This window comes from Mirounga angustirostris, unplaced genomic scaffold (assembly GCF_029215605.1).
Source record: "Mirounga angustirostris isolate CCGP_5_RB_7025 unplaced genomic scaffold, mMirAng1.0.hap1 SCAF_1, whole genome shotgun sequence".
Taxonomy (NCBI): Eukaryota; Metazoa; Chordata; class Mammalia; order Carnivora; family Phocidae; genus Mirounga; species Mirounga angustirostris.
Genome location: NW_026991709.1, coordinates 56,979,507 through 57,000,729, shown reverse-complemented (window position 1 = coordinate 57,000,729; position 21,223 = coordinate 56,979,507). Strand labels below are relative to the sequence as shown.

Sequence of the window (21,223 nt, the reverse complement as noted above, 5' to 3'; positions counted from 1 at the left end):
AGGAATCATATATTCAGTACATATTTCTTTAAAAATGATCTCTCCTTTCCCTCTGTTCCCCCACCCCCCAGCTCATGGGAACCTCTTTATCCAAGAGCTAAAAGCATCCCAAAGACATTCTGTTGACCTCCCCAGTATTTGCATTCCATTCCTTCATCATGAACTCGCAGGTGATCCCTGGTGAGGGCTCATGTCTGAAAATAACAACTTCAATCTTCTGAGTGTTTATCATGTATGCAATGTCCAGCTGGGCACTTTGCATATAAGATCTCTTTGGATCTGCCATGATCCTGCAGCAGTGATTACCTGCATTTTACAGATGAGGAACTGAGGTACAGACTGGTTTTGCAACTAGTTCAGGGTTACAAAGATCTCAAGTGGCCTGGGACAAAAATCCAGGTGTGTCAGACCAGAATCCACAAAAAAACACTCTACGGATATAGTTGCTTCTATATGTTTAATAATGAAACAAGTCAAATGCATTGTATATTTACTTCCTCAGATGTGGTGATCACAGGGTTTGTTTTTAGAGCTAAATGCCTGCCCTCATCCCAATGCAGGAACTTGATGGAGAGATTAAAGTAATTTTGTATTTTGTAAAGACATGAATAATTTCTATGTAGGGACACACGAGGGCACTCTAACCTTCTCTCAGTTGAGGAAACATTTTCTTTATAGTTCCTCAGCTCAGAGCCTTGAATCCCAGCGCCGGTTCTACTCTGATTAGATCGTAAATTCACACTGGAGGTCGGTTGCTCCATCTGCAAATTTAGGAAGGTGGGTGAAATGAGCCTTAGGATCTCTTCTACGTTAGGAATCGGATGAGTCCAACTTATTAACAGTTTGTGAAAGGAATTTATGACCCTTTATAATTATTCATCATTGTAAAGAAATAAGATACATTTCTTTCATATTTACCATACTTAAGCAGAAAATGTGCTTATAAGTATTTGCAAAAAGCAAATCACTCTAAGACTGTAGGGTGGTCTTTTATTTATCTTTGGCTCATCTGAGAATTTCGTGAAATTGCTGGAGAAATTCTTGCCCTTCACACAGGTTCAAGTTCTCATTTTCTCAAGGCCACCTTATGGTTGGCTAGGGGTAGGTCTGCACGTTGATTGAACGCACTCGCCAGTAGCTCACTTCTTGTTTAGCGTCTACATGACAGCTCCCTTCACTCCAAAGGCTGGTGTTTGATTGCTTTGTCTGACATTTTTATGAAATTTATTGGGGGGGCTTTGAAAAAAACACCGTCATAGGCACCTCGCTCAGTTGAAATTTTTCACAGGGCAGGGTTATTTTAAGATTCATTTGACAAACTGCAGAATGGTCAAGATCCAGGGAAGCTCCTCACTCAGCTAGGTCCCTTCAGGAACAAGGATTTTTTTTTTTCCTCTTTCCTGTAAATGAAGGATGAAGCCAGGTACTCCCACAAAGGAAAGGGAAAGAGGAGGAGGGGAAAGCCAAGAAGTAACAGTCTAAATTACATGAAATGATAGGTTTAAAGGGAATTTGTACATTACGCACAGCAGGGAAAGTGAACGAAACACACCCCATTCTGAACCATTAGCGTCCTGACAAGCTTACACACCTGCTGAAAGCCTCTGCTGATCTTTTGGTATTAAGGTAGAAAGATCTTTTCTCGGCTGGATCCTCGCTGGGCGATTACTACACAGACCACTTAAACCACTGGGCTGCTTCTGTTCTGAGTCAATAAAAAGCCTCCTACATGTTTGGTCTTGAAAAAAAAAAATGTGACTTGTTCAGCTGGAACAGGTTACCGGGCAGTGTTTCAAACACAACCATCCTCATGGGTACTCAGGCATTACAGTTCTGGCATGGAAGCAAATGCCTCAGATGAAAAGAAAAGTACTCTTCATTACAACCAACAAAAGGAACTGAAGCACAGCCCAACACTGGTCAATTTCCAACTCTACAGATATCTTTTATTCAGTGCACTTAAATGAATTTGGCAAGATCAGTTTTTACAATCTAGTATTGTTACCAGGATTTTTGTTGCAATTTGCTTAACTTCTCTGTACTTCAGTTTCTTCATCTGTAAAATGGAGGTTATAGTACTTCTATCATTGGATTGCAAAGCTTAACCAGGCAGGTTTACGTAAATCAAGTAGAGCAGTATCAGCCACCTAGTAAATGCTTTATAAGTGTTATATAAGTAAGCTCTTCTTCTATTATTATATTTTATTTTTATTTTATAAAGCCTTGGGACACCTTAAGAGAACTTTGCAATGCAATTATAAGATTTTGTCTTACCTTAGGCATCGTTACTTTCTCTATGTCCTACTTTCTCCTTAAATTAATTAGAAATATCTGCTCTTTATGCTTAAATTCTCTGTAGATATTTCAGGATTCCACATTTCTCTCTTTGGCTCCCTCCTTTTGTTGCACAAGGTTCTTATTCTGAACCAGACGCTGACTATACAGAGGTGACCAAACACTGCTGTGTGTAGTCGGAAGACAGGTGAACAGTCCCAATGGCATACAATATGTCCCATAAGGGAGGCATGCACAGACGTGGTACCGAGCTGTTTCTCGCAGGATGAGTTGTCTTGGGCCAAGTGAAGTGGGGACTGTTGGGAGGGAGGCTGTGACAGCAGAGGAAAGAGCATGTGCGAAGACTGGAGTCGTAAAGAGAGACAGCAGATTTTCTTTCAGGGTTTGGCTCCCTCCAGTCTACAAGATAAAGCGGGAAGTGCTCCGCACCACACTGAAAACCTCTCTCATCTGCCCTCCGTCCATCTGCCCAGTCCTTTTCCACTGCTTTCTCCTGTCACCTGTATCGGGAGCCATGAGGGCCCTTGCTTTCCCATCTCCGATTTCATCCATTTAGTTCCCTGTGTCTGAAATGCCCCTCCTCCCCATATCAAAATCCTATCCATCCTCGGACCAGCTCCCAGGTGTCTTCCAGGGCAGCTGTTCCTTAGCCCCCATCCGCAAGTAATTGCTTCCTTTCCCAGGTCCCAAGCACAGTCTGCTTGTTTCTTTACTGTGGCATTCACCGCCTTCTGCTTTTATTTGCTTTATTTGAACCTCAGTATCTCTCCTACAAGATTACAAACTATATCTCGTTAAATTTTTAAAGATTTCCTATAGTATCTAATATGGTGCTAGATATATATTTGGCCATCAAAAAGGACTGTTAATAACCGTAGCTACATATCGAAAATTTATGCTTGTTTTGTGCTAAGCAATATTCTAAGCACAATGCATGTTTTATCTTATACAATTCTTAAACAACTTTGTTGTGTAGTAAAGAATTTAACCTTGCCCAAGGAGAGGTTAACCTTGACCAACCAGAGGGCTGGTCTTTTTCCTTGGCCCTGGGAGGTAATCTCTCAAACCCTTGCAATAGCTTGCCTGATAAGAGTATCTTTGTTCACCTGGGGACTTTGGGGCCACATCAGAACATCTAAGGATGAGATTTATGGTGATGGCTTTGAGTCATGTGGATAGACACTTGACCTTGGAGGGGCTGGGTACTGAGGTCAGCCATGTGGAGCCTCAGTGAGGACTCTGGATACCAAGGCTCAGATGCGCTTCCCTGGTTCGCAGTATTTTGTGTGTACTGCGCCCCTCAATACCGGGAGACTAGCACCGTCCACAAGCCCGGGAGACAGGACAGCTGCAAGCTTCACGTTTGGAACTCCCCTGGACTCCACCTTGTGTACCTCTTCACTTGGCCAGTTTTAACCTGTAGCCTTTAGCCGTAATAAAAAGGAACTGTAGGGGCGCCTGGGTGGCTCAATTGGTTAAGCGACTGCCTTCAGCTCAGGTCATGATCCTGGAGTCCCGGGATCGAGTCCCGCATCGGGCTCCCTCTGACCCTCCCCCCTCTCATGTGCTTGCTCTCTCTCATTCTCTCTCTCTCAAATAAATAAATAAAATCTTTAAAAAAATAAATAAATAAAAAATAAAAAGGAACTGTGAGTATAACAGCTTTCAGTGAGTTCTGTCACTCCTTCCAGCAAATTATCTAGCAAAATTAAGGCTGATCTTGAGGACCCCAAAACTGGCAGTTGGTGTCAAGAGTAAGGGCAGGTATATAGACCGTGTTTCTTCTAACCTTGTGCTCGTGAAGCAGGTGCTGTCATTATTTCTACTTTACAGAGCAGAAAACTAAGGGACAGAGAGGTTAAACTGTTTATTCAAGGTCACGTGATGAGTAATTAGGATCTGATCCTCGGTATGCTAAACCGGAACCCGTACTCTGAACTACTTCTCTATACTGTTTCTCCTGTGTATAAACATTAAAAATTGAGATACGGTAAAGCGTATTAAGAACAGACATAAAAATGAACATGCATCTTTAAATGATGGAAATGTTTAAGGCAGTTTTTGTAGAAAACATCTTGTGTTACAGATCAGGTATTTCATCTCTATGAATATTACAATAAATGGGATTTGAACAGACTGTCATTTTGCATGCTAAAATAGGTCTGTGGCCTGAGCTGAGAACATACTCATTTGCAAAGTTACATATAAGAAGTGGGTCTTGGGGCACCTGGGTGGCTCAGTCGTTAAGCGTCTGCCTTCGGCTCAGGTCATGATCCCAGGGTCTTGGGATCGAGCCCCGCATCGGGCTCCCTGCTCGGCTGGAAGCCTGCTTCTCCCTCTCCCTCTCCCCCTGCTTGTGTTCTCTCTCTCTCTGTGTCTCTGTCAAATAAATAAAATCTTAAAAAAAAAAAAAAAAAAAGAAGTGGGCCTTATGGTTATTGGATATAGCAAAAGATTTGCTTAAAAGAAGACAGAAACAGAAAACCCTCACACTCGTTGGGAACAAACTCATTGCCCCTTGCCTTCTTGTTTTCATTACCTGTATGTGACCCAAGTCACAAATCATCTGCCTGTGAGCTCACCTGACTCCACCAAGTAGATGTAAATATTTTTCCCTTTGTGCATCCACTGCCTCTTGAACTTGATGAACCTGGGACACCTTGAGGCAATTATCTCCGTATCTGTCACGGATACCTGACTGTGAGTATCCCTACAGTTCCTAAGTTTCTGGCATATCGTAGGCACTGAATACATGCATCTAGAATAAATGCAAGCATGATTGCTTGAATAAACAGATGTTTAGAGAGTTGCCTAGGGCAGGTAAGCCAAGGTCCTCTGATCCTTTCCCAAACTTCTCTTTGGTCCATCCATCTTCTTAAAACAGGCAGAGTTCACTGTCTGCACCTCCTCACCCCCAGCACCTGTATCCCCCAGTTCCATTTATCTCCATCTATCCTGCTAGCTTGAGTTATTTGGTTCAACGAAGAGGAATATGTCAGGAAACACACAGAACAAAAATAAGCCAGAAAGGATGACGAAAGGAGCAGCTATAATAAAACATCACATCGAACAATTTAAAAGGATAAGTCCTAAAGACTAGATTTCCTGCAACTCATTCCTGTGTAAATTATTTTCTAATAACATCTCCTTGGGGTCTCCCATTTCACACACCTGAATTAGGTCCTTGGGAAAAATGCAGCATTTGTAGGGAATGTGACTCCATGCTGACAAATGCAGAAAAGGCTGAGGCATCTTTAGGATCTACAGAATCTAGCCAACACGAGTCCCAGGCTCGAGATCTGGGGACCATTTAGCAGATTCCCAAACCAAAGAATAACATCTTTAAACCCTGTCAGCCCAAAGGGATAAACTTCATCTATCCGACTGGATTATTTTCCATAGGGCGTGTGGGAGAGTATTAATAACAACGGTCAAACTGCCCACAAAATCTGAGCGGGCCACGTGGTCCATTTAATTTTTAATCAAGTGCCTACTGAATTTGGAATTACTCACAATGCAACAAAGCCACTGGATGAGGCAGAACCCTGGAAAGCAGAGGATGCTGATCAACTTATCTTTATGGGCTGAGAAGCCAAGAGGTATCCCACTGTCTGAGAACTGACATTAGCCTGGGAAGCCAGAGAGCTACTACTCCTGGTCTACTCCCCAACTGGCTGGATGAGCTAGACAGCTGGAGTAAATCGAGCTTTTCATGGTGCTTTTCAGACCCGGAATGTTGTCAGATGAGGTATTTATATGTAAAACAAATACAAGCAGAGCTTCTCTGGTTCAAGGTCTGCCCCAACAGTCCCCACTTCTGGCCATGAGGAGGAGTCCTGAGGGGCATCAAGCCTCACCCAGGCTCTTGCAGGGCACCATGAGAATTCCACTGCCCCAGATATTCTCCGAATTGGCCCCAACATCCTAGGATTTATGTGAGTCAGAGGGGTTTCAATTCCATGTCTGGGAGGCATTTTAAAGCCCTCTACAGATGGATGGGCATCTATTTTCTTTTGAAAGACTTTCTCTTCCTCAAATGTCCGGGAGACTCTGATCCCCATCCCAAAGTAAGAGACTGTATAGGTAATTCATTAATAAGAAATTCTTTCTCTGTTTTGCTCATTATCACTCTGCTTTGTCTCTGAACAGATGGCATCATTTTTGGTAAAGTAACACCTCACAAAGGGCACTTGGTCATCCCCTGATAAGCTTTCTCGGTTCCAAAAGAATCACATTCTCTTTAGCAACTTTTCAGTTTTTAACACAAAAATAAGAATAATACAAAGGTCTAGGGGAAAACAGGAAAATGTTTAGGGTAGAAGAAAAACTTATACTACATTAAATATTCTACTACAAAATTCTCCTGCTTTTATTTAGCCTTTTGGTGTACCCCAGGATGTGAGTGCGTGAAATATATGGTATTTGATGGCGTGGTAACGTTACTAAATGTTTCCATTTCACAGTTGGTTTGTGCTATAGTGCACACAGCTAACCTCAACTCCCACCCCCAAGCTGCCAATATAGTTGAAGAAATCATTAAACAAGACATGAGAGAATTCATGCAGAACAAGCCAACACTAGATGAGCTTCTGAGGGTCACTTATCTGGGACTAGAAGTTTTGGGCAGAGTTCCTGAACAAAGCAAAAGTTTAACTGAAATCTAAAAAATATATATATATAAAAAGAATAAAGACACTGATTTCAAACTCAAATCTTCTTATATTGGATATAATAGTAGCTGTGGGTGAGGGTCAGGGGTTGGGCAAATTGTGAAAAGTAAGACTGAGCTCTGAAATGATTTCCACTGAGCACTGTCTAGGCCCTTCTCCCAATTCTGATAAGTCCCACAGGTCCCTCAAACTCGGCGTGCCCCAAACTCAGCACATCTGCTTCCCTCTGCCACCCCTAACCTGCTTCTTCTCCTGTATCCCTATTTTCACCCTCAAGTCCTGTCGATACTTCCTCCAATACATCTCCTGTGTCTTCCCTTTTCCTTTGTCCACACTGTCACTCTCCTTCTCGGGTCAGCATCTCCTCCCACTGGGATGGCCTCATCAACAACCTAACTGCTCCAGTTGGCTCCAGTACTCCCAATTCCAATATACTTCGTGGACTGCAGCCAGAGCGGTGTTTCCAAATCACAGGGCTGACCTTGTCATTCACCTGCTTAATGTCCTTCCCACCACCATTGAGGTAAAGCTAAAAGACTCTAACATGGCTTGTTAGACCTCCCTGTACCTTGCCCCTCCCCTCCTGAAAACCTACAGTACAACTACCGTGAACGATTTTGGTTAAGTGGGCCATTTTCTCTCTTCTCTTTCTTTTTCTCTCCACATTTTTTCCTCTCCTAGAACACTCTCATCCTCAGGGCTAATTCCTATGCATCCTTCCCAGCGCAGTCTATTCATCACTTCCTCCAGGAGGCTTCCCTGGACTCCCAAGTCTTGTTAAAGATGCTCATGCCATATACTTCTTCCAGTAGTAACTTCTGCCTCCCCAATCATTCTAATAGTATAGTAGAGTGTTATAACTACTTGTTTCGTTTTGTTTTTAAAGAGCAGTTACTCATCACATACAATATAACTACTTGATTAAATGTCCATTTCTCTGGAGAGCCTGGGTGGCTCAGGTCATGATCTTGATGCCCTGGGATCGGCCCCATATTGGGCTCCCTGCTCAGTGGGGAGTCTGCTTGTCCCTCTGCCCCTCCCCCCACTTGTGCTCACATGCTCTCTCGCTCTCAAATAAATAAATAAAATCTTAAGGAAAAAAGTCCATTTCTCCAACTAGATTGTAAGCTCTTTGAAGGCAGGAACTGTGTGTAATGATCATCACTGTGTCTAGGAGAGGGCCTGGCATATGAGAGGAAATCAATACATATGTATTAAATAGAAATGAAAGAAAGAGTAAGTTTCTCATATTACCCCTCAGCATTCCTAATAACTGATGTGCCATTTTGTTTCTCTTCACCCTTATGTAGTTATTTGGGGGCTTTTCACCCATTGCTGACCAAGTCTTTCAGTGGCTGCTGTTTGCCCTGGGACAATGTTTAAAGTTTAATCTTAGCATGGCACGTAAGACTCCTTAGCCTACTTTGCCAGTCTCATCTCTGTTTAAATGAAATCTATGTTCTGACCATACCAGACTGGTTGGCTTTTCTCAAGGTCACCCTAATCTCTCACTCCTTGCTCCTCCTGGGTACCTCTACATTGTGATAACCTTCCCTCTACCTTTAACACCTATTTACTATTTGCTCTTTATGATTCAACCCAAGGCTCCTCTTGAAAGCTCAATCTACCAGGCTTCCCGCCTCCTCCCAGTAATGGAATTGGGAATTAGCTTTCTGAGTGTTACAGTGTCCTATGCATTCTTCTCCACAGTGTTTGAATTTTAGCTTCTCTTTTAAGACCATAACTTCATGAAGAGCAGGGAGAAGACTCTTTTCTCCATGCTCACCTCATCTAACACAGTACCCGGCACAAAAGTGTTCAACAAACATCCTTTGAATACCCAACTTTCCTTTAAATGAATACATTTTTTAAATCTAGGCAGTGAAAACCAAAAGAAGCAAAAGGGTGAGGAGCTTTGAAGATCCATATGGGCACCTCTTGCCACGACAGTGACCTGAACTCAAAGTTCAGGAGGGAGGGGTGCTGTCTTCACCTTTATCTCTTTGACATTTTTTCACCTGGTTTCAATTATACTTTATAAGAATATTGCTTTCAGCATAGAAGCCTTCAAATCATACATGTTAATAAAATATTCATCTCAGTCGGACAGTGTCTAGGAATCGTTCAGTTCCACCGTTACGCAGACTGCTGCGCACTCCGAGACATTAGCATTACAGGGTACAGATGCCTCCTGGTTCTTCCTTTGATACCGTCAGGTCTGTACAGAGGAAAAAAAATAGCAACAGAATATTCTCTGGAAAAAAAAGAACCTTACAGCGAATAGTTCTAGAATAATTGGAAATTAAAAAAACAAAAACCAAAAAAACCCCACCTGTTATTCTCCTAGAAAATTCCAGCGGCTTTGTAGACTGTGAATCCAAGGTAGACCACGGACACTTCATAGCACCACCTACACATCCCCTTGGAGCAATGCCGGCCTCTGTGGCCAAACCCATGTTACCTTGGAGCTACTAGAGACCTACTAATGTAATCCTCCCAGGGACTGTTTGATCCTTATGGGCGCTCAGCAATACAATCCGAATTCCCAGAGCTGTGAGAAGTGAAGGGCCCTGACTCCACCAGGCCCTTCACTTCAAACCAGCGCCGTCACAGTGCTCCTCTACCTCAATTTGCTTCTTGATGGGTGTTTAAATCCTTTCACACACACAAACACACCCACCTACTACAATGTCTATAAATAATCCCTCCTCTGCAGGCCAGGTTTGAAACTCTGATTAGGGTTACTCAGCATTTGTGAAGAGGTTCAAGCTTTTCGCAAAGGCAAAGCATTTCTCTAACAGTTACTTCTAGCTGCCTGTACTTGGAAGCTCTTAGGGGCTGGGTGGGGGAGACTGGAGCCAACCCGTCCCCTGGCGGGGTATGGGTGGGGGTGAGGGGGTAGTCAGCTCAAATCATGGGATAGAAGCCAACTGTCAGGGGGCGCCTGGGTGGCTCAGTTGTTGAGCAACTGCCTTCGGCTCAGGTCATGGTCCCAGAGTCCTGGGATTGAGCCCCGCGTCGGGCTCCCTGCTCCGCGGGAGGCCTGCTTCTCCCTCTCCCACTCCCCCTGCTTGTGTTCCCTCTCTCGCTGTGTCTCTCTCTGTCAAATAAATAAATAAAATCTTTAAAAAAAAAAGAAGAAGCCGACTGTCAGCTTCAGAAGCACATCTGAAACAGTAGTGTGCAGGGGAAGGCGGCAGGCTCCTAGGATTTGAGATGTCCGTAGGCATGTTTTGCAAGATCTTTATCAAGGGAAAACAGCAACAGGCATGAAAATTTAGGCTCTCCTGAGGCCACAGCTCAGTGTGTGTGTTGGGTGATGGGTAGCATGTGTGTGTTAGTGTATGTGTAGAGGGTGATGTGCATGTTTGGAGGGATTGTGAGGCTATTCCAATGGCTGGGGAAAGAGTTAAAAAGTATGTATAAAGATCTATTCAAAGGAAAGCATTTCCTAACATCCCTACTCTTGAGCTGTGAACGCAAGGACTGGGTTAGGAGGGCAAGTGGTGGGGAAATGAGGAGAGGAGGGGCAAAGTTAACAGTATGGCCCTGTCACAGAGAGTTGCATTTTCCCCAAAGGCTTTGGATGGCTGAAGATGACAAAGTTTGACAGCTAAATTTGGGGTGGGGGACAGAGTAAGTAGCTAAAGAGGTTCTTCTGGCTCTCTTGATCAGCTGCCCTCATACTGCCCTTAAGTCTCCCTTGGTACTCACATCCTGGGCAACCCTCCATGTATCCTTCCCTTAACTCTAAGCCCCCTTGAGGGGATGACCATTCAGGTTATCCTGATCTGATCAGACAGAGAACACTGAGCCACAAGGCTTAATTGGAAGGTCAGCTCCTTAACTAGACTGTGCCTTACCTGAAGGGATGGACTGATCTTACACTTCTTTTTGGTCGTCCATTCCAGGTGCAGGTTTTTAATAAATCCATCATAATTAATTTTTAATGACACATCATTTTGTGACAGAAACTGTTCTAAGCATGCTATGTGAATTAATTTATTTGTCACACTAACGAAATGATGTAGTGCCATTATTATCTCTGTTTTACAGAGAAGGGCACTGTAGCACAGAGAGTAAGAAACCTGCCCAAGGTCACAGAGTCATCAGGAACAGAGCTGACGTTCAAATCCAGACAGAGTGGCGCTAGCGTTAACGCTCTAAACCAATCCATGATTCGTTCTGCCTCTGGAAGATATGAGTGATTCCTGAATTCCTTGCGGCTTTTATGTGACTGGGGGGCACTGGTAGGGAAATCTAAGGAAGTGATGAGCTTCCTTAGAAGAAAGACCTACTAATAAGAACACCAAAGTCAGAGGCTCTTTTTATTCCTCACCATGACCACCCAGAGAGAAAAAAATAAAAAACAAAACGTATTCCCACTTAAGAGTCCCTTTTGGTTCCATAAGATTGTTTTTCTTGATTGGGTCAGCCCTGGTAGACTCAGCCTTGTCCTTGGTTTTCCACAGCCTCAAATCCTGTAGGAGGATGGGTTTCTTTCTAGGGCCAACTCATGGCTCATGCTATCCTCAAAGTGGAGCCAACCTAGAATTCTTGTTCCACAATGTATGTTATGCCCCTTTGGGTCCCCAAATCTCTTTTGGATGCATCAGACCTAATCCAACTTCCAAAAGCATAATTTGAGTAATGATCCCTTCGTCCTGCCCCTGTAATAATCTGGTCGTCTGCATGACACACATGTGGGAAGTGAGAAGAGCTAGAGAACTCACCAAGTGGTCAAAGGCGGAACTGCGTGGGACAGGGATAGAATTCCGAAACGTAAAAAAGAAGGGGATGATCCTCAGGAAGATGAGAACGGAGAAGGGTCTGGGAATTGGAGAGCAGTGAGGAGCATCTGGGCGAGGGTTGGCACTGGAAAGGGAGAGGCCAGGTCAGTGGAAGGAAGGTGAAGAGGGGAACAAGAAATGAGAGCAGGCTGGGGCTGAGGCCAGGCAGGAAACATGAGAAGCTCACATTTGACAAGGGAAGAGAGAAGGCAGACAGGATGCAGGGTGAAAGAATTGTTCCTAGGACACAAGTTACACCAGAATTCCGCTTCTGACTCTCCTGACCATTTTGCTCTGCCTCAGAATTTTCACTTCCAGTGGGGCTCAGTGATGAGCCTTATCTAAAGCTACGGGAATACTATGCAGAGGGAACAAGAGATGGCTGGAAAATGTGGCTTCAGACGGCGTTTTCGCCAGGTAAACCTAATCAATCCATTCAGTTTAGCCCTGACCACAATCAGACACGGTGGTGGCTGCAAGCGAGCCACTCTCCCGCATCCTTACTCTCTGGGTCCCTCGCATTCAATCATCCACTTGTTGGGGCGCCTGGGTGGCTCAGTCGTTAAGCGTCTGCCTTCGGCTCAGGTCCTGATCCCAGGGTCCTGGGATCGAGCCCCGCATCGGGCTCCCTGCTCGGCGGGAAGCCTGCTTCTCCCTCTCCCACTCCCCCTGCTTGTGTTCCCTCTCTCACTGTCTCTCTCTCTGTCAAATAAATAAATAAAATCTTTAAAAAAAAAAAAAAATCATCCACTTGTCACCAATGACCAAGCTGCTACCCTGTACTAGGACCTAGGATTATAAAGAGAAATAAGACATACTCTCTGCATGCAAATTGTTCATAGATGATATGGATGTCAGACAGCCAAAAATAACGTGTTCAGAAGTGCTATGATAAAGGTATTAACAAAGCATTACTGAGAGGCAGGAGAGAAAGTCCTCCAACCATTTCCCATCTACCCTCATCCCTGAGCTTAACTGGTTTATTTCATCAGGAAAGTCTCCTTCCAACCCAGACCACCTGCCTAGTCACATCCCTTGAAATTTTGACCATTCTTCAAATCTTGAGTCAAATGCCATGTTTGTTCAACAAAGTAGTTCCTAATCGGAAAAGTAGGAACTAACGGGAATTAATCTTTCTATTCTCTGTGCTTCCATCACACCTTTGTATCTCTGTTTTAATATTTACCCCAATTATTTTGAACTATATATGGTAATTTCTGTATATAAAACTAAATTGAAAGCTCCTTTATACTAAGGTTGATGCCTGATTCATCTTTGGGTCTCCCCCAGGCCTGAGCATGGACGTTTCTTAAAATGTACTCAGGGTCAGTTTATTTAGACTAATTATTCTACAGTTCCTTTTAGGATGCTAAAGTGAGAGGACCCTGCTTCATCCTGGCAGTTGTGAGTACTTGTTTGCACATGCCAAAAATAATTTCTTGTTCTAAAGGGGCATAAAAGAAAGAGCTTTTAGATCTAAAATGACTCATTCTTCTATCTCTTTTCACATTTGGACAAAGAATGGGCATTTATAAAAAAGCCTCCAATTAATCAAAGAATTTTTAATTTAGAAAAGACTCTGTATTTCATTTAATCCAACATCTTAATTACAAATGAGGAAACTAAGTCCTGAGAAATTCAGATGCTTCTTCAGTATCACACAGCCAGAATCAACAATATCAACTTTCTTAAGTTCAAGGCTCTCTCCAACAGACTAAACAGTTTACCTTCAATAAAAAGGGAAAGAGCATGGTTTAAAAAAAATCTAAAAAAAAAAAAAAAGACAAGAAAAGAAATACACTAAACTATAGAAAAAGAATTCATTGAAAACTATACACGTTATAGAAAACATTTTTTCTATCAGTCCATTTGTCCATAAAGAATATCATGCTTTCACTAACGTCAGTGAAAATGTTTGTAGAGTTTAAAGCTTTAATTTAAAAATCTGACTTTTGCAATTCCAGATCCTTTACCCTTGGGGTCTCCAATCATTCTAAACGGTTGGCAATGAGATTTGTTCTGAGGTTCTTCTCCAGGATATTTCAATATGTTTGGGCGATGCCAGTCATTAACAGGTGTTCTTAACAGTTGTACAAGTAAAATAATACATCAAGGCTTTGTTGAGAGGTACACATTCACACCTGTTCTCTCCCATCATGACTTAGGCAAATGCAGCAGATGCACTCAAATTTGACATAGTTTACTCCATCCCAGTTCTACTATTCTTGCCAGAACCCCTGCTTTTTCTCTGACCTTTCCCAGGTCAATGCCGCCCCATCCTCATCCTGACAGATCTGACACAATCTTATAGACACCCTACATCATCGGTTGGCACACAGGAGCACATACATGGCATAAACATCACACAAAATTGGTCTAAACAATAAATCTGAATTTAAAACTTCCTGCGTTCCAATTATAAACAGGGATATGTGTATATATACATACACACACACATACACATATATATCACATATATACATATATAATTGTAAACATGTAAATATATATATTACTCAGATATATAATATGTACACATATATGTCTATCTATTTATCTATCTCTTCACAGTAATATATAATCACTCAGATAAAGACCACCTAATCTTAAAAATTATTTCATTTACCGCAGAGGACAGACTGTAAAAACTGCTTTTTAGTTAGAGACTACCACCCCCTCCCCCAGTACACACACACACACACACACACACAGCTGCTCTGCACTCCCCAAGGCCCCCTGGGGGGCACAGGGATAGTGCATGGGCTTTAGAGCCAGCTAGATAGGGGCTTAAATGTTAGTTCTGTTATTTACTATTTGTGTGATCTTAAAAAAATTACTCAACCTCTCTGGACAATAATTTTCTTATTTCCAAAATGAGGATGTTAGTAGCTATCTTGGAGGTGTAGAGATTTGAGGTAGTGTTTGCCAGTGGGTACTGAGGTTAGCACTTAGTAAATAAGAACTATTATGCTGAAGGCGATCACGAAGGGGAAGAGGTGGAGGGGAAATGGGGGAGGAAGATGATGGAGATTCCACGTCCTGAATGCCTTCTGTATTTCAGAATTTCTCCGCAAGGCTTGGCAGAACTTGAGTGCTAGCCATTAGCTAGGGAATATTAAGCTTGAGAGAGGGGAAAGGAAACTGGGCGGGGGGGGGGGGGCAGGGTTGGTGGGGGGGCCATAAATGGCTAGCACTTACATGTGATTTTCCTGTGTTGAACTCATATATACATATGCTATGCCCCTTCCACAGCTGGGAAAAGGACAATCACAGAAGTGAATTCAGCATGTTGAGGAGTCAAGGTCATTTTTTCTTTTTCTTTCTTTCTTCCTTCCTTTTTTTTGTTTTCTGCATAGAAGGACCCACTTCACAAAGCAGGGTTAAAAAATTCCTATGTCCTCCATGGTGCCTAATCATAGCATTTCCAATCACAGCAGCAGGCTCTGGCTGTTTGCCCCCTTCCCCTGGCAATTCTAGTAATTTTGAGATACCCTATAGATTGCAGAACAAATGCCCAGCTCCTTTCTGGGGTCACGGTGTCAGAGCACCCAGCCAAGCCACTGGCAGAGCTGGGGCTGTGGTGTGATCTGTCCGTCCAAAGTACAACAGGAAGGAGGAAGCCCCAACCTACCCTGGCCGTGCCCTGAATGACAAAGTTACTTAGGGCCTGCCTAAGATGCCATGCTGTTTGCAAACACATACTACCTGCCATACCACCTGACCAAACAATTCCACTGGAAAGCCTGAAGACAAATGACTAATGTTAAAAGAAGCCTGTGCATCATTTCAGTGATGACTCCAAAGGCGTCAATTAAACATGGAAAAGACCTGTTCTGAAGCATGACCGTCTGGCATTTCCCAAGGAACTATAGTCAATGGCTGATAAAACACAAGTGATCGTAACTATCAAGAGATTTAGCAGCCCTCTCCTTGCTCAAAAGTAGCAAGAGCCCATGAAGACAATGCACCTGGACGACCTCCAAAAGAAGAGGCGAGGAAGGAAAAGGCTGCATCTGAAGCCAGCTCTGCTCTTCCTCATGCATAGAAAGCAAAGATCTGGGTTGCATGAGGTCACGCAAAAAAATCAGACTGCTCCCAGGGATGCTTGCAAGTTTGTCTGGTAGTCTAGGGGCGAAGAGCAATTGTTCTATCTCCAGTTGAGAGAAAACATTGGCAGTCGTCCATCCCCTGCTCCTAGGGGTGCTTTTCAAGTACAGGCATCTGGGACTTTGCCCAGCACAGGAGACCAAGTGATCTTGGATCACTGTAGTCCAAATGTCTCTCCCTAGAAACCATGCTTTAACCAGCTTTTGAGCGGAAGGAAGAGGACACATTTAACAAATTTAATGAGAGTGATACCAAGGCATAAAACGCCCAGGAGAGAAACCATGGCTGGAGCAGAAGTGCTTTTCAACGCTTCGGTTCTAGATCAGTCAGGCAGACACCTGTGTATATATAGACAAATCTTCAAACACCACCTCATCACACCTAATGACTGCCTGTGACCTCTGATGAGCATTTGCATTCTCTATTTCTGGCTTTTCCAACAGCAAAAATATGTGTCTTTATACTCCGTCCTGGTTCTGAACCTGTTCTCTAATGCTTATCTTTGTTTGTTTGTTTGTTTGTTTGTTTGTTTTTCCTATATGCAAGGTCAGATGAATGAGAAAGAAAATACTTTTCAGTTTCAATTTTGACCCAGATCTAAAATTGTTAATGACTTTTTATTCATTACTCTTGATCTCTCCTTCTTTCTTTCAGCGATTCATGTACATGCACCCCTCACATGGCCTGGTTCCAACATTAAGACGGTAACATTCTTAGAATGAGGTTACCAAGTAAAAACAAAACAAAAAGACGCAAACAAACAAAAAATGGTGCTTCCATGCTCCCGAGTCCCCCTTGTCAGTGAGGCAGTGTACTTAAATCTGTTCACAGCAGTTGCTTCAGGGTTAAGTTTTGGTTAAGGTTTAGTAAGGTCACTGACAATTATTTTCTCAGCACAACAGAAAAGCAACCCAATCCATTAATAATAACAACACTAAAATGGCAGAAGCAAACACAGTGGGAACAAGCAGGAATAGAAGAGTACCTGGGATTGCCAGATTGGAAAGGGGGACGTTGTGGAGGTGAGGGGGGAGCGAGGCCATCCAGTCGGCATTGCAGACCTCCGATGATGTCTTTGTCCCGCTGGGGTTGGGGGAGCAGATGGTCCCCATCCTGAGTTTCCTCCTCACCTTCCTAACTGCTAGCATTCCTCTTTGTCAGTCAACAAACTGCCCAGCCTGAGCCCAGTGCCACTCACTCAGTGATCATCACGGCCCGGACTCCACACATTCCAGGGCCATCTTTGTCAAGCCAGTCTTGCCAAAAGACCTTCCTGCCTGGGAGACGGGGCAAAGAGGTGGCTCCCTACCCGCGCCCCCCACCCCCAGCACCCGCAGTCCCCACCCTCTCCGGCCCAGCCGCTCTTCCACTCCCTTAATCAGCTCAGACCCGGCTCCGTTAAACTTCTTAGGTTCCCCTCTGGAGCCGGGGTTAGGTAGGCCCCTAGAGATAAATCTTAGAGAAACTGAACGTCCGACGAGCCGCCACGCCCAGAGCCACTCACACGACAGGTGCCCACACGGCGTACGGACGAGCCGGTGGGTCTATACACACGTGAGCGCCCGGACGCAGCATCGCCGGCCAGATTTATGCCTCAAAGTGTGTCACTGGGCTGGCACAGAAGCTGGGCCTGCCTACTCCTCCTCCCCGGCCTCTCGGCGCACACTCCCCCTGCCCTGTGGCTTTCCGAAGGCGCTCAGAAGTGTAACCCGCGGCACCCGGACTCCCGGCAGCCCCGCCCCGCACTGCCGGGCAGATTCGCTGGGCTACGCGGCCCGTGATTGGCCGCTGGCGGAGCGCGCTGCGATTGGCCTGCGCCCTCCCGGGCTGCCCCTCCGAGCGCTCCCACCCCTCGGCGGCCCAGTCCCCTCCCTCCGTTACTCCCGCCCGGGTGGAGGGGGACAGGCACCAATACGCGGACCGCAGAGCGGGGGAGCTTGCCGGCGGGGGCCAGTCCCGGGACCTCAGACGGGTCCTTCCTCCGGCCTTCCACGCAGCCAGCGCTCAGATGTTGAACACGGCCACAGAGGTTTCTTTCCTTGCGTCTTTCCCCTACACACACACACACGCACACGCACACACACACACACACACGACAATCGCATAGAATGTATTACATTTTCAATAGACCACAGAGGCAGCAGAAATAGGGGGAGTAAGGAGGCCGAGGAAGGTGCAATATCTCATATTTGGATGACAACCTCAAGGATGGTTTGTTTCAACTGTTATATAATGAAGATTTACTTACACACCACTTAGCCCCATTTTACAGAGGGAATAATGATAACATGTTTGTATTACTCAGGTGTTTGGAACCTTCTTTTTTTTTTTTTTTTTTAAAGATTTTATTTATTTATTTGAGAGAGAGAGCACATGAGAGGGGGGAGGGTCAGAGGGAGAAGCAGACTCCCTGCTGAGCAGGGAGCCCGATGCGGGACTCAATCCCGGGACTCCAGGATCATGACCTGAGCCGAAGGCAGTCGCCCAACCAACTGAGCCACCCAGGCGCCCTGGAACCTTCTTTCAAACTCTTTGTCCCCTTTGCTCTTCACAGGACCCCCATAGGGCAGGGCGAGTTTTTGTGGGTAGGATGCCCTTTTCACAGATGAAATGGAAGTCCTGGGGCATTCAGAGAGCAGTTGGCACTATTGGGAAATATCATTTTAAAAGAAAACCTCAAGTCCCGGGGGCTTGTAGGCACACAAACTCATTCCCCTGCTTTCTGCAATATTCCCTACTCCTTCAAATGGTACTTTTTCATGGTATACTATAAGGTCTCTAATGATATGAGAATTTTGCATATCAATAATCACAGAAACATCTTGGCCCAGAGGCAAAATAAGAAAAACACCCTGGGCTTTGATAGTGGGGCCCTGGAGGGCTTCATCCAGGCTATTCTTAACATTCATTTGAGTCTGCTTTTCAGCCCTTTGAGCTGCATAGTATTATGGGAAGGTTTTTTGTTTTGTTTTGTTTTGTTTTCTAGAGGAGTATCCCTTGGTTAATAAAAAGGAAGTGTACACTATTTATCATGTATCTTCTGGTGTTTAAAGGACACTTCAATATAGTGCTCTTTTTTTCAAGTACACCACAGGATATTGAGAATATGTTGCATGTTTGAGTTCACATTTTTTATTCTTCATAGAAAAATCACTCTGTAAAGGAATATCCCAACATTTACTTTTGAAAAGTCACCTTTCTGAGCTTTCCTCAAGCTTAAAACCTTTTTTTGACTATTCCTATAAGCAAAACTTTATGTAAGTTGGCTAAGGCAAGCAAAATGTGTTCTTTAAGCTCTATTGTGGAATGTTAATTTCAATGCCTTTTCCCCCCTTGATTTCTTTAGCTCTTAATGGAAGGAGTGAACATATTAAGAAAGCATTAAAGGGGTGCCTGGGTGGCGTGGTCAGTTCAGTGTCCAACTCTTGGGGTCATGATCTCAAGGTCCTGAGATGGAGCCCCGCCTCAGCCCAGAGTCTGCTTGAGACTCTGTCTCCCTCTGCCCCTCCCCCTCCAGTAAATAAATCTTTTTAAAAAAGAAAGCATTAAACTTTAGATTTAGAGACATTACTGTGTCAGAACTCAGAAAGAAGAGAAATGGAATCACTTAAGATTAGAGGTTTTGTATCTCCATGAAACTGGCAGCTTTTTTGATCACAACTACTTGACTTCGCCAGGAAAACAGTTCAAAAGAAGCCAACAATCTTCTTCGTATATTCTTGAGTCATCCTGGAAGAAATCTTGGAGAGGAAATCACAGCATGTAGTATAGTTCTTGGCATATAGCAGGTGCTCAATAAATGTTTGTTAGAAGGAGACAGATGCTCAGTAAAACATGCTCTGTGTGGTTCTAGGGAGTGTCTTAGAGCACTGTTTTTCAAACATTAATGTGTAAATCCATCATATTCGGGTTGCATTGTTCTGAGATGGGCTCAGATTCTGCATTCCTAAATTTCTAGCTATGCTGGTTCAGACCACACTTGTAGGTAGCAGTGCTTTAGAAAACAGGCTAAAATCGGGGAGGGTATGTGCTCTGGTAATCGCTGTGAATTGTGCAAGACTGTTGAATCTCAGATCTGTACCTCTGAAACAAATAATGCAATATATGTTAAGAAAAAAAAAGAAGAAGAAGAAGGTAGCGGGAGGGGAAGAATGAAGCGGGGGAAATCGGAGGGGTAGACGAACCATGAGAGACGATGGACTCTGAAAAACAAACAGGGTTCTGGAGGGGAGGGGGGTGGGAGGATGGGTTAGCCTGGTGGTGGGTATTGAGGAGGGCACATTCTGCATGGAGCACTGGGTGTTATGCACAAACAATGAATCATGGAACACTTCATCTAAAACTAATGATGTAATGTATGGGGATTAACATAAGAATAAAAAAAAATAAAACAAACAAACAAACAAAGAAAACAGGCTAAAATCTCAGCTAAGAATCTGTAAGTATAAGAGAATAATTTTTCTCTCATATAATGTAATGGAAACTAAATTATCAGTGGGATTTTTATACTATGCCACAGATATTTAGGGAAAAATAATTTTAAAGTAAAGGTAATATTTAGGATTTGGTTAGGCAACATTTTCTCACATGGTGTATTATGAAAGTTACTAAAGGTTGGGGGCCTAAACTAACAGAAGGAGTGGGATAGTAATTACAATGGAATCGTTCTGTTAGGTGCTAGGAATGGAGGAAAAGTTAAGTGAAAGTTGGCATTTGAGGAACCTCAGCTAGTATATAATTCAGGAGAAAAGAGAGTGAAATATGTGAATTACACATTGTGATGTGAAGTAGAGCGAAGGGATAATAGAGACGTGTAGAGATGGACAAAGAGGTACACATTTTGATGGGGGTGGGGAGGGCCAAGGGACACATTATCAGAAGAGGCATTCAAGCCCAGACTGGAATTCTGAAAAATGTTTCTGCAAGGGGAAACTGGGCAGAGGGTTTTGGCATGAGAAAGACATGTGCCGTGGAGAAAACATCAGCAGCAAAGCTGTGACTGTGAGTGGGAGATGGGAAACAGAAAATCCACTAGAGTGGCAGCACAAGGTGGGAAATGGGACTCATTCCTTCTCGCTGAACCCACGTAAGAGCCCAGTGAGTTCGGTCCTATCACCATCCCCATTTTAGAAAGAACACTAAAGCTTAGAAATGACACAGTACTGCCTAAGATCTCATAGCTAGTTAGTGGCAAAGCTGTGACTCCAAGTCTCTTGATCATCATGCCAGTGGCTTCCCACTAGATGTTACCTGTTCGTATTGAAAACCTGGAAGAGGCTGTTTATGACCAAAGTATATTCAAGAGTTTGAACCTTTTTTTCACCCCTATAGACAAAACAGGCCATTACAGTTTTTTGAGAA

General features: G+C 43.9%; 1 protein-coding gene across 1 annotated transcript in view; it reads right to left on the bottom strand.

Moving 5' to 3' along the window:
• The window catches only part of PLCXD2 (phosphatidylinositol specific phospholipase C X domain containing 2), a 49,583-nt gene extending 32,407 nt beyond the window's left edge, over positions 1 to 17,176 (bottom strand). The window contains exon 1 of the mRNA XM_045902833.3: positions 16,848 to 17,176. Within this exon, the coding sequence (XP_045758789.1) occupies positions 16,848 to 17,010 (163 nt within the window). The 5' untranslated portion in view covers positions 17,011 to 17,176. The remainder of the gene's footprint in view (positions 1 to 16,847) is intronic.
• Positions 17,177 to 21,223: the final 4,047 nt, after the last annotated feature.